At 43.2% G+C, this 11,784-nt stretch overlaps 1 protein-coding gene across 2 annotated transcripts in view; it reads left to right on the top strand.

Moving 5' to 3' along the window:
• The window catches only part of Gad1 (glutamate decarboxylase 1), a 40,624-nt gene extending 29,668 nt beyond the window's left edge, over window positions 1-10,956 (top strand). For both annotated transcript variants that reach the window (XM_004634767.1, XM_012515484.2), the window contains 7 exons: window positions 30-146; window positions 1,278-1,342; window positions 4,277-4,355; window positions 5,321-5,470; window positions 7,532-7,639; window positions 8,990-9,079; window positions 9,585-10,956. In XM_004634767.1, the coding sequence (XP_004634824.1) occupies window positions 30-146; window positions 1,278-1,342; window positions 4,277-4,355; window positions 5,321-5,470; window positions 7,532-7,639; window positions 8,990-9,079; window positions 9,585-9,758 (783 nt within the window). In that variant the 3' untranslated portion in view covers window positions 9,759-10,956. The remainder of the gene's footprint in view (window positions 1-29; window positions 147-1,277; window positions 1,343-4,276; window positions 4,356-5,320; window positions 5,471-7,531; window positions 7,640-8,989; window positions 9,080-9,584) is intronic.
• The last annotated feature ends 828 nt before the right edge of the window (window positions 10,957-11,784 follow it).

The following is an 11,784-nucleotide window of genomic DNA, read 5'->3' as shown; positions in this document are numbered from 1 at the left end:
TCTCCCTTTCTCTCTCTCCTCTACCTCAGGGATATGTTCCTCTTTATGTCAATGCAACTGCTGGCACAACTGTTTATGGAGCTTTTGATCCAATACAGGAGATTGCAGATATCTGTGAGAAATACAACCTTTGGCTGCATGTCGATGTAAGTGATATAATTCACAGAGCAGCCCGGTGCACTGGGGAGGGGGTAGAAAGAGCTGCGCTTTATGATTGCCTCAAGCTGCTCCCAACGCCCCGCTGGCCCCTTCTGCACATTATATTAGCTCCAGCTCTTCCCCAGCCTCCAGCCAGCCACTGGCACCTACCTGTACACCCTACCCTCTGGGATGCATCCAGTTTCTTACTGGCCAGTCACTGTCTTCCGTGGCTCCTCCTGGAGTATGGTCCCCATTGGCTTCCCAGTTTGCTTTGTTTGGACTGATGGCTACAAAGTAAAATGTAGCTCATTTCAGGGGGAAAAATAAGACAGCATATATAGAAAGTGGCCATGAAATGAACATTTAGCTACCTGCCTGGTACTTGGCTATCTATGGTACTTTTCCAAAAAGAATGCCTATCTGCTACATGCAGGAGTAACAAGGAAGCATATGGAAGGCATTTTTCAACTGATACGGCTCTGGACTTCTCCAGCAATACAAATGGTGCACGTTGACCTGTGTGACTAGGCGTATATTTTTCTTTCTCTCTGTCCATTCTCTTGGGGATTTAACTTCTCTCAACTGGACACTGGTGAAATCCACCCTGTTGCTGAACAAATGACTAAGGGTGTCGCATCATATAACACGTCAAGCTATCCAGCGGCCACGCATCAGGCTCCCACACAAATGTCTTGCTGCTGCTGGAGCTTGGTGGGACTTGCCAGAAGCTGCTGCTCTTGAGTTTCTCTGGTGCTGTAGGGAGAGGCAGAGTGTGTCAGCCTTTGTGTCACTTCCAAAGTCTCCATGGATCCCTGAAGGGCTCAGGGTGGCCTGCGTTCTCCATAGTACTTTGGACATTCGTATCTTACCCCTCAGAACAGCATGCTCAGACCTGGCTTAGCTGAGTGATTCTCTGACATTATACTAGAGGGATTTTTTGGTAAAGCAATGACAGTGGCAAATAATCACAACTCCCTGAGCTGGCTGGACAAGGAGCATGGGCTCTTTTTGTCAGAGAAGCTTGTTCTTCACCTTTTCCCTTCTCCCTCTGTTTTACTGGAGGTGTGGAATGCCTGGCTGGGTTTAGATTCCTCAGTGTTGCTGTTCCTCTCCCTCTCCTTTCTCTGTCCTCACAGGCTGCCTGGGGCGGTGGGCTGCTCATGTCCAGGAAGCACCGCCATAAACTCAGCGGCATAGAAAGGTACGGGCGAGCTTGCTAGGCCTCCCTGCATCCAGAACATTCCACACTGTGCTCTAATGTGGGGCTGCATCTCCCCCAGTCCTGGTTCCCTACATCTCATTTCAGTCTGACTAAGTGCACATTAGTTCAGCAGGCGTTTCTTGACCACTTATGTTATGACTGATTTCCCAACCAAAGAAGTCTTCTGTGAGCTCACAGTTTAAAAAGACGCAGAAACTAGTAATTATAGCACAACGGTTGAAATTGCAAGTGTCTAGGCTGGAGAAGAGAGAGACTAATCTGTGTGGGGAACTGGAAGCTAAATCAGAATTTGGGGCCAGCAAGACAGCTCAGTGGACTAAAGCACCTTAGACTAGCTAAGGCAAGCTCAGGGACTCTGGTTCGATCCCCAGCACCACATGCCGCACCAGCCCCACCCCCAGGGTGGGCTGAGCTGGCCACAAAGTCTGGGTGCAGTGGCCCACGCCTGTAATCCTAGCGCCGGGGAAGCTAAAAACAGGAGGATCACTATGAGTCCAAGAGCACATTAGTTGTCTAGTGAGACCCTGTAACAACCAAAATACATTCAAAAAATGAAAATAAATCAGAATTCGCGTGGGTACAGGCAAGCCCACTGACTCCTTTTGTCCTTCTTCCTAAATGACGTCTGGGAATGCAGCAAGACACTCAGCTCCCCCTAACTTATCTCAGCCGTTACTGGGATAGAAGCAGGAAACCAGGACGTGGGAAAGGACAGTGGGAAGAGCAGGTACAGAGGCTCTGAGACAGAAGTGTTCTTAGCAAACTGGAGGGCCATCAAAGAGACAAGGAAGGCTGGGCTGAAGTGGCAGGGGTAAGAGCAGGCTAAGACTGGGGAGCTTGTTGGGGAGCAAATACCACAAAACCACACCAGTGAGGTCTCTGCCAACAAGGTCTCTGGATTTTGTTGCTGCCACTGTTCCTCTGGTCTTCTGCCTCAGTTTTGAAAGGCCAGGGTCAGGGTGAGAGAGACTGACTCTTCAAAGCATAATTATGGGACCTATTAACTTGGAGGGTAATATAGTAAGTGCAGATGAGGATAATAAAGTAACTATAGATTTCCCTGACAATATTCATTTTCCAACCTTGAATCTAGGAAAACTTAAAACATTCTGTGTGCTAGACTTCCTTGTTTAACATTTTAAAGCATGTGTGTGCCTTCTAAGCTGAATCTATATGTAGCAGCACAGAACCATCATTTCAGACCTTTTAGACATTTAGAAAACCATTAAGATGCTCTGTGAGATCTAGATATATTTTTAATGGCTTCATAAATGATAGCAATGAGAAAATTGATTGAATTCACTGCCTTCCAAATGTGCCTTGATGCATATGCCTTTGCATGAGATCAGCACTTTCTCATGAAATCAGTTAACTCTTTGGGACATTTCTCAGGTCTCTTTCATCAGGTTTTCCTGCTTGCATGCTTAAGTGGAAAATACTTCAGACCTTTCTCCTTTTGCCTTGAAATACAATACACATATTACTAAATGAGTTCTCCTCTAAAGGGCCTAAATCAGAAAAAGAAGTTAAAAATTCTCAACAAAGGCTGGGGAGATAGCTCAGTGGTCTAAGTGCCTGCCTGGCAAGCACAAGTACCCAGGTTTCATCCCCAGTACCAGATGCCCTACTGGCCTGAAACTAAATGTGGTGGCGCACGCCTGTAGTCCTGTAGTGGGGAGGCTGAGATGGAAGGATCACTATGAGTTTGAGCTGTGTAGTGAAACCCTATACCCAATAAATAAATGAATATCGACGAGGACTTAGTGCAGAGGCAATGTAACTCTTAAGGCACCTGCTATCTCAGGGAAAACATCCTTACTAGGTATAAAATACAGATCCCAGATGTGGACCAGGCCATTGGCAAGGTATCTGTGACCCATTGAAGCAAGTTACCAAAGTTGCAACTGTCACACATCATCCTCATTTGTTTCTCTGATGCCCTAGTGTGCTCCTTAACCAATTAATTGTGTCTGATAGAGTTATGTCGTTGCTTGGAGACCATGCTGACTAAGCTAGCATTGTAGCCCAAACTGGCAAAATCATGATCATTTAGCACTTAAACAACATTGCTAAATAGTTATAGTCTATGATATTCCGGTAGATTCTTGCTCTTAGGCATCTTCTTTGAACTACCCGTAAGTATCTAGGTACGCCTCATCAGCCCATTTTTTTTTTTTTTTCAGAACCGGGGATTGAACTCAGGCCCTCGCGCTTGCCAGGGAAGCGCTTATTCCACTGAGCCATCTCCCCAGCCTCTATCAGCCCATTTTATAAATAAAAATAGAAAGAAAGGAATCCAAAGTCTGCTCTGTAATTAGACTCCTTGCACTGGTGGTGTGACTTATATATTTAACATATTTGTACATCAACTTCTGCACATAAATAGAATAGTAGTGTCTATATCAGAGGATTGTGAGGGATTCTATATAGTGAAAATTATGTATTCCGGACTGTACTATAAGAATTTTATATTCATTAACTCATTTTAGTCTAATTCTGTGAAGAAGGTTTCCCATTTTACAGGTGGGATCCCTGAGGCACAGAGAAGTTACTAAGATGCTCAGTTAGCAGACGTCAGAGCAAAAACTACGGCCTTGGATAGCCTGGCTCCAAAGCTTGAGTTGTTAACCACAGCGCCATAGTGATACCTACGTAGAGCTCTTAGAACAATGGGATGTGCGATGAACCGTTCATGAAGAGCAGTGATCGTTGATAGCAGTTACCCAGAAGGTGCCGTCTGCAATGGAATGCTCAGAGGGTGCCTGCAAAAATGTGTTTCCTATTTGATTAGTCGGTTTAGGAGAAAAGCACAAAAAACACTTGCAGTGAGTGGGGATGGGTGGCGTCCTCAGCAGGATGGGTGCCTCTCTCACTCTGGCCCCTTCCCCTCAGAGCATCGTGTGCTTCTTTCAGGGCCAACTCAGTCACCTGGAACCCGCACAAGATGATGGGCGTGCTGCTTCAGTGCTCGGCTATTCTCGTCAAGGAGAAGGTTCGTGCTCCCTCCTGACAGGCGGGCAGGCAGCCTGCATGGAGGCTTTTTACAGCCCTGCTTATGGTAGCCCCCGCTGACATGGTTGTGCTGTCCTTCCCGGTCCTCATAGCTGACCCTCATTCCTCTGTTGGCTCTTGCTGTCACTTCCTTCTTTGTACAGTGCTCAGAGCCCTGGCAGTGACAGAATCATTGTTTCACTGAGTATTCCTTTGTGTACACAAACGTGAAGGATTAGGGGAGACACCCAATCGATTTTGCCCTTATTGATAACAAAGTGCTCACTGGAACATGCTTGGAATTCTTGGTATGAACTAATGCTCCCTGGAACTGAAATAAATTAGGCATAATAAGAACTACAAATACCTACCTAGGACACTGAGGGATGTGGGCGGAGAAGCGTCTGTGAATGTCACAGCCGTGTTCCCTTCTTTGCATACCTAGCAGTGGGATCCTGCTCTTCAGTGCATCGTTGCTTCATGCACTGCAGCGTACTGAGGTCTCCAAGTCTGTCCCCAACAGGAACCCACTCGGGCTCTGTCCTGCACTCGTGTGTAGGGTCTCCCTTAACTCCATAGACCTTGGAGAGGTTGGAAGACTTTGGTAGGCATGGGGGAGGCTTTGGGGTAAGAAACTTCTCCGCAGCATGAGAAAATCTCACCCAGTTAGGAGTTTACGTTCCAAACCCCTGTCCACTTAGTGCCATAGCGCTTCCCAGACAGCATCCACATTTTTCCAAATGTCCTTGGAGGGACAGGGGCCCTTTGTTGTAGACTTCTGAGACAGAGTGACAGAGAATAAAGGGGAAAGGATTTTCCGAGGGTAGTTTTAGAAAAGAACATCAGGACAAGTCCAAGGGCTCCGAAAGCCATAAGAAAAAAGGCTGCCTGTGACCCCAGAGGCCTTCTTCTCACCACATCTCTGGTCCCTGAATACAGATGTATGTATCTTGATTCCCGTAATAGGGTATACTCCAAGGATGCAACCAGATGTGTGCCGGGTACCTCTTCCAGCCAGACAAGCAGTATGATGTCTCCTACGATACTGGGGACAAGGCAATTCAGTGTGGCCGCCATGTGGACATCTTCAAGTTCTGGTTGATGTGGAAAGCAAAGGTATGAAAGAGGAAATCTGAGAAATAAAGCAGGAGTATAATATGCACAGATTAGCTGGTAAGAGAGAGGCTATGATATATCATAGGTGATTTAATTATGTTTCTAATCAGGATCTAGATAGTTGAGCTCACTATTTTCTTTGTGAATGAAATAACCACCTTACATTGCAGTCTTCTTCAGCTCAGTCTCTTCAACTTGAATTATCAACACATTCTTTGACAACTTTCTCTTGTAACAGCTAGAACTTATGCCAGGGTTGTAATTTCTATAATAATCTTTAGGGGTGCTAAAACTATTTGATGAAGATATAAAAAAAGATAAAAGATAAAATTACTGCATTACTCTGCAGAATCCTAAAGTCCTTTATGAAGCCTCTCATCATGTAATATTTGTGACAGTTTTAAGTTCTATTTAAGTAGTGGCTTCCCCGTTATTTGTACTCTATGCACTATTCTGAAAACTGCATTTAAATTTCTTTTTTTAGTGGTGCAGGGGAAAATGCATACTTTAAAAAATACTGTTACCAGACTGAAAGAAAAAAAACTACTGGAATTTCCCCAAAAATATAAATAAGAGAGAAGATTACCACTTGTCTATTTTCAAAAGTTTTTATACATTGAAGTAAAGGCAATTTTTTTTTCAGCTTTACATCACTGTGTTTTTCTTTATCTGCTGTAAACTCATTTCAATAATTTCTGTGTTTGAGGGTGAGACTACCTGATACCAAAACAATAAGGTTTTTCATCAAAATAGTAGTGAAGTACTTCCGTATGAAATCTTCAGCAGATTTCTTAGTTTTTTCTTCATTAAGTCATTTGTCGTTTTTGGTACGGGGGATCAAACTCAGGACCTTGCACTTGCCAGGCAGGTGCTTATGCCACTGAGCTATACCCCTGGCAAGCCATCTGCCTTAACAGAGAAAAAGTTTGAGTTTTGATTTCTACCACAGTGTAATCACAGATCTTTCAAGCACTTAAGCAATAAGAGGAAGAGCCTGTTACATGGAAGCACTATGATGACCTCGTGGCCTGTCGCAGGAACTTGAGTTTTCATTTGCCCTAATAATAACCTCTTGAACTGTCTTCAGATTTAGCCCATGGTGCACTGGTTGCATGGTCAGGATCCTGGCACAGGCTTCACTCCCAGAGGACACTCAGCAGGGACACCACTTGGGGAGGCTCACGCTTTGCCAGTATTGGCCTCTGCCCAGGCCCATTAGCTATCCAAAGCCAGCCTTGTGCATCTATGTCCTTGTTAACACCAACCCACGCAACAGCCCTCATGATGTTGTTCGTAATCAGCCGTCCTGGCATCTGAAACTCACACTCAGCTAGTTTGCCAATAGTTGGAGCTATTACAATCTCAGGGGATGTACTGAGACCAGTGGCTTTCCCATCTGCCTGCTTGCCTGTCACAGGAAGAATATAATCCTGTATTATGTGGAAAGTAGCTTGCCTGAGGGCTGGTGAGGCAGGTTTTCTGGAGAAGATAGGTTCAAAGGCAGTCTTTTAAAGTAAAGAACCAATTGTTTGTTCTTTCATCCTATCTGGACTCATATAATAAAAATAAATTGCTAGAAAAATGAAAGTGGAAACTTACAGAGTATAAGCTGCTTTTTTAAAAATTACAGTCAACAGACATAAAATTACTCTGTCAAATTGCTTTAAAAATTTCTGAATGCCTAATCTCAATTTCTTTCCTCATCTCAGTCCAGACCAGTTGTAGTCTGTGGACTGGCCTGTTTCAGTATGTTACTGTGAGTAGCACTATCCTAAAGCAAGCCAGAAACACGATTTGAATCCAAGCTGTGAGTAACGAGCCAAAAGCTAACAGCACTATTGAGGAAAAACTGTCCAGAGAGTAGAGTACCCTCAAAAGAGAAGATAGAATACTTCATCTTATTGCTGTAGAGCAAAGAAGAAGCTACACATCTCCAAGTACATGGTTCTTGTCTCCACGAATATTCTTTCATATGTTCTTCTAGACACAGGACAACATAGCCTTCCCAAATGCCCATAACAGGGAAACACAACTGACTGTCAACTTTTGTCTTTAAAACAGGGCACCGTGGGATTTGAAAACCAGATCAACAAATGCTTAGAACTGGCTGAATACCTCTATGCCAAGATTAAAAACAGAGAAGAATTTGAGATGGTTTTTGATGGTGAGGTAAGTTGCCAGCATGGGCCGGATACATAACACTTCCAGAAAAACTATGGAGGGGCTTTCTTAAAGCCATTTTTTCCAACTACACAAGCTGCTGGATTTTCATTTGTGCACACTCTTCATTTAGTCCTTGCCTTGGGTGTGCACTGTCTTCTGAGAGACTGGGATGGTTTTCCCCCTTCTGCTCTTCTAAAACCATATAACTCAAGGCAGCCCTTTGTAGACTGGAGGTCTTACCATGGCAGATCTGAATCCTTCATCATTCTTGGGTTGAACCTCCCATCAGTCTTGAGCTGAACCTCCATGATAAAGTGTTTTTCAGTTCCAAGAAGCTTAAAGGATGGTTTTACCTCCCAAAACTGGCTCTAAAATGAGGTTCTGCTCTATAGAGATTAGGAGGAGAGCCAAATAAAGTGGCCTCCGATCTGAATTCACAACCCAATTGCACAGTAAAGTATTTGTCACAAGGGTGTTTACTGCCTGCCATGTGCCAGACTCCATGCCAGGTGCTGGGTTCTGAAGTAATGGCCAAAATACATACCATCTCTGCCCTAATGGAGCTCACAGTTGAATAAAGAAAGATGGAATAAAAAAAAAAAAAAAAAAAAAAAAAAAAAAAAAACAGAAAGAAAGATGGAGTCAGAGCCGGTGCGAATACAAGAAAATCCACTCATAATCCAGGGTAATGTAACCACTTAAAACCCAGTGTAAAGTAACAGCATCTACATTTGGCATCTGTCTCTCAGGCAGCCTCAGCTATTAGGAAAACACCCAAGTGACTAGATGAGTGCCATAAAGTACTAAGCATTAAAATCACTGGTCTGGTGTTCATCCATCTCACCTGTGGGACTTTACTCTGCTTCTTCACACTATTTTAAACATTCTACTAGCAGACTGAAGGAACAAGTTCAATTTTTAACAAGCCAGTTAGAGGCAGGCACAGTGCTAGCAGACAGCACCTAGGCAGGAAATTGAAAAACTACATCATCAATTCAGTGTCAATAAAATGATCTTGAGCATTTTCTATATGTGAGCCACTATAAAGGGCGAGATAAATAGTGTCTTTCTTCCAATTATCTAAATATAATTTTTAACATGTCAGTGTTTAAAGGTGGTGACTTCAGTTAACTAGAAAACTGCTTGTAGGGAATGGCTCTTTTGCCAGGTACCATTGGGTAATCCAGGCATTTTTCTTCCTGGTGTATGTAGATATAAGCTGCCTTCTAGACATGCAGGGCTCTTCTTCAGTTGGAGAAGTTTCCCCAGGAGCGCATGCTGATCGGTTTGGGAAGTCTGCTCTTAAATTGCCATAACTTGGTTTGTAAGTTTCTTTGTTTGCTAAAATCTCTGCAGCCTGAGCACACAAACGTCTGTTTCTGGTATATTCCACAAAGCCTCCGAGGTGTTCCGGACAGCCTTGAGCGACGGGAAAAACTACACAGGGTAGGGGTTTGCTTTTTGTCTCATTCAGTGGGTGAGAAATAAAAAATAATTTTTTGAGGTGCTAGTAATGGTGTTTGGGGAGCCACCTTGAATTATATCCTTCTCGGGGGTGTGTTGTCCCCTTGCCTTTGGTCAGACCTCTTTATTGTGGGGACTCCATGCAAAGCAAGTGAATGATGCCCGTATTCCTGGGAATATTTCACACTAAACTGTATCTGCTATAATATGCTTTTACTAAGTTCGAGTCTACTCTATTGCTGATTCATTTGAAGTGATTCCTATATCTAGTTTATATATTACTTAGAGTTGTTGGTGTTGCCTTTAGTTTACATAACATTTAATTCATCCAACCATTAAACAAATGAAAACAGCTAGGTATAGTTGGAGGGGGGGAGCTTGTATGTTGGAATAAACACAAATAGTAAAAAGCAAATTGGGTAAAATTGCTAACAAGGGTAGTGTGTATGTGGTAATATCAACTTTGAGTTCTGTTTTGCATTACCAGGTGGCCCCAAAGATCAAAGCCTTAATGATGGAGTCGGGCACAACCATGGTTGGCTACCAGCCTCAAGGGGACAAGGCCAACTTCTTCCGAATGGTCATCTCAAACCCTGCTGCCACTCAGTCTGACATCGACTTCCTCATTGAAGAGATAGAAAGACTGGGCCAGGATCTGTAATTGCTCCTTGCCAAAGAGGAGTTTATAGGAATTCCCTTTCCCCTGTGACACTCTAGAACAAATCTCTAAGTTGCTGAAACACATAGGGCACTTCAATGAGGAAAATATAATACCTTGAAGAATACTTGTTTCAACCTTATTAAGCTTATTTGTTAGCAGGAAATACTGTTCTTTTTAAAATGTTGCACATTAGGAACCCAGTATATATGTACAGTTATATATACCTCTCTCTAAATATATATATGTATGTATAGTGAGTGTGGCTTAGTAGTAGATCTCAGCATGTCTCCTGCCCCCAAGAGAATTCACTTTACTTTCAGCAGTTACTGAGGGGCTAAACATGCTGCAAACCACCTCACCCAACAGACAACCACAGGGAAGATTGCTGTGCCCTAGGCACCGAGGGTGATACTGTTGGTGGGAGTTGACCTCTTGGCATAATGGATGCAAAAAAGCTCTTCTAGATGAGGACTACCACACCCTCCCTATTGGTGCCCTGTTAGGGGAAACAATAGCAGCGTCATTCTTCCAGGTGTACCATTATTGTATTTTCAGAGATTACTTGGTGTAGATATTACTGTTGTCTGACCTGGCTAGAGGGAGACGTGTAATGATTTTAATGACTGTTTAACTGTAGGTCAATGAAATATTTGCTGATTTATATTCAGAGATTTACCACATTAAAAAGAGGCATCTTGTATTTTCTTCTCATTTGTAATGTATCTTATTTATATATTAATGAAGTAAGTTCTGAATACTGTTTATGGTATTTTCGTGCATTTGTGAGCCAAAGAGAAAAGATTAAAATTAGACAATATTTATATTAGAGTGCCCTTAAAATAATGATTTAAGCATACGTGTACTGTCTGACGCTGTACATTGAGTCGTATATATGGAAATCCTCTTACTTCAATAGCATCTGCTCTTCTCCTACCCTCTGTCTGGCTGTGTGTCTGGTGTTCTCAATGCTTTTCTAGTATCTGTTGGGTAAGAACTAGATCTCCTGTAATTTTGTAGTTGTTCATGACCAATCTCTGTGACTCGCTTAGCTGAAACCTAAGGCACTGTTTCTGAAGATCTCTGATAAATCAACTAGTCTCACAATTGTTTTTCGAAGAAACGAAATCCACACTGTGCGTTTTAGAGTATGCAAGAAAAATATAAATAAATATATTCTCCAAGGAGAATTTCAACAAAATGTTCTTCTAGTCTGTGCTTCCTACAGAGAGATTTCCAGCTGTGGCTGGCCGAGTTACTCACAGCCCATTCATTACCCATGAGCTGACTTCTCAGGATATGTCTTTGTAAAGTGAGATCTAACCCATTGTCATAGGTTCCTGAGTCCCTTGCCTATAAAATCCTTAAATAAAATGGATTAAATAATGAGACTGGGGAGGTAGCTCAGAGTCATAAGCACCTACCTGGCAAGCCCAAGGCCCTGAGCTTGATTCCCAGCATCCCATGCCAAGCTGGCTCTGGAACCATGGGCGTGCCGTGCTGGCACATGCCTGTAATCCCAGCACTCAGGAGATTGAGATAGTAGGATCACTGTGACTTAGAGACCAGCCTGGGGGTTACAAAAGTGAGCATCAGGCCAGCCAAAGCTGCATAGTGAGACCCTGTCTCAAAAAATAAAATAAAATTGACTCCTTGAGGAAGAAGAGACAATCTTTCTTCCCATTTTCCTGTTTTCATCTTAGAGTTTTATCCGTTCACTCAGGCATTTTCTTCCTCTGTATCAGGCACTGAGGTCACAGGAGTACATGCAGCAGACAAATAGTCTCTTGGGTGAGGACTGCCTGTAAGATTACAGATGTGTTATGCCTTCTTCCTACATATCTTATCCAGTGGTCCCAACTCATTTCCTCTGGAAATACGTGTTTGGCCCTGGCTCATTAGGCCATAGGGCTCAGTGTCTATGCTATCCTATTAAGGTATAGTAAATACCATCTATCATTCATTTGCCATATGAGTTCGCTATTAGCACATGGAATTAGGAATTAGTGCAGAGTCCTTTCTAATACTG

The sequence above is a fragment of the Octodon degus genome, unplaced genomic scaffold (assembly GCF_000260255.1).
Source record: "Octodon degus isolate 3935 unplaced genomic scaffold, OctDeg1.0 scaffold00065, whole genome shotgun sequence".
Classification (NCBI taxonomy): Eukaryota; Metazoa; Chordata; class Mammalia; order Rodentia; family Octodontidae; genus Octodon; species Octodon degus.
Note: the sequence above shows the minus strand (reverse complement) of the source record. Positions and strands in the feature narration are given on the sequence as shown.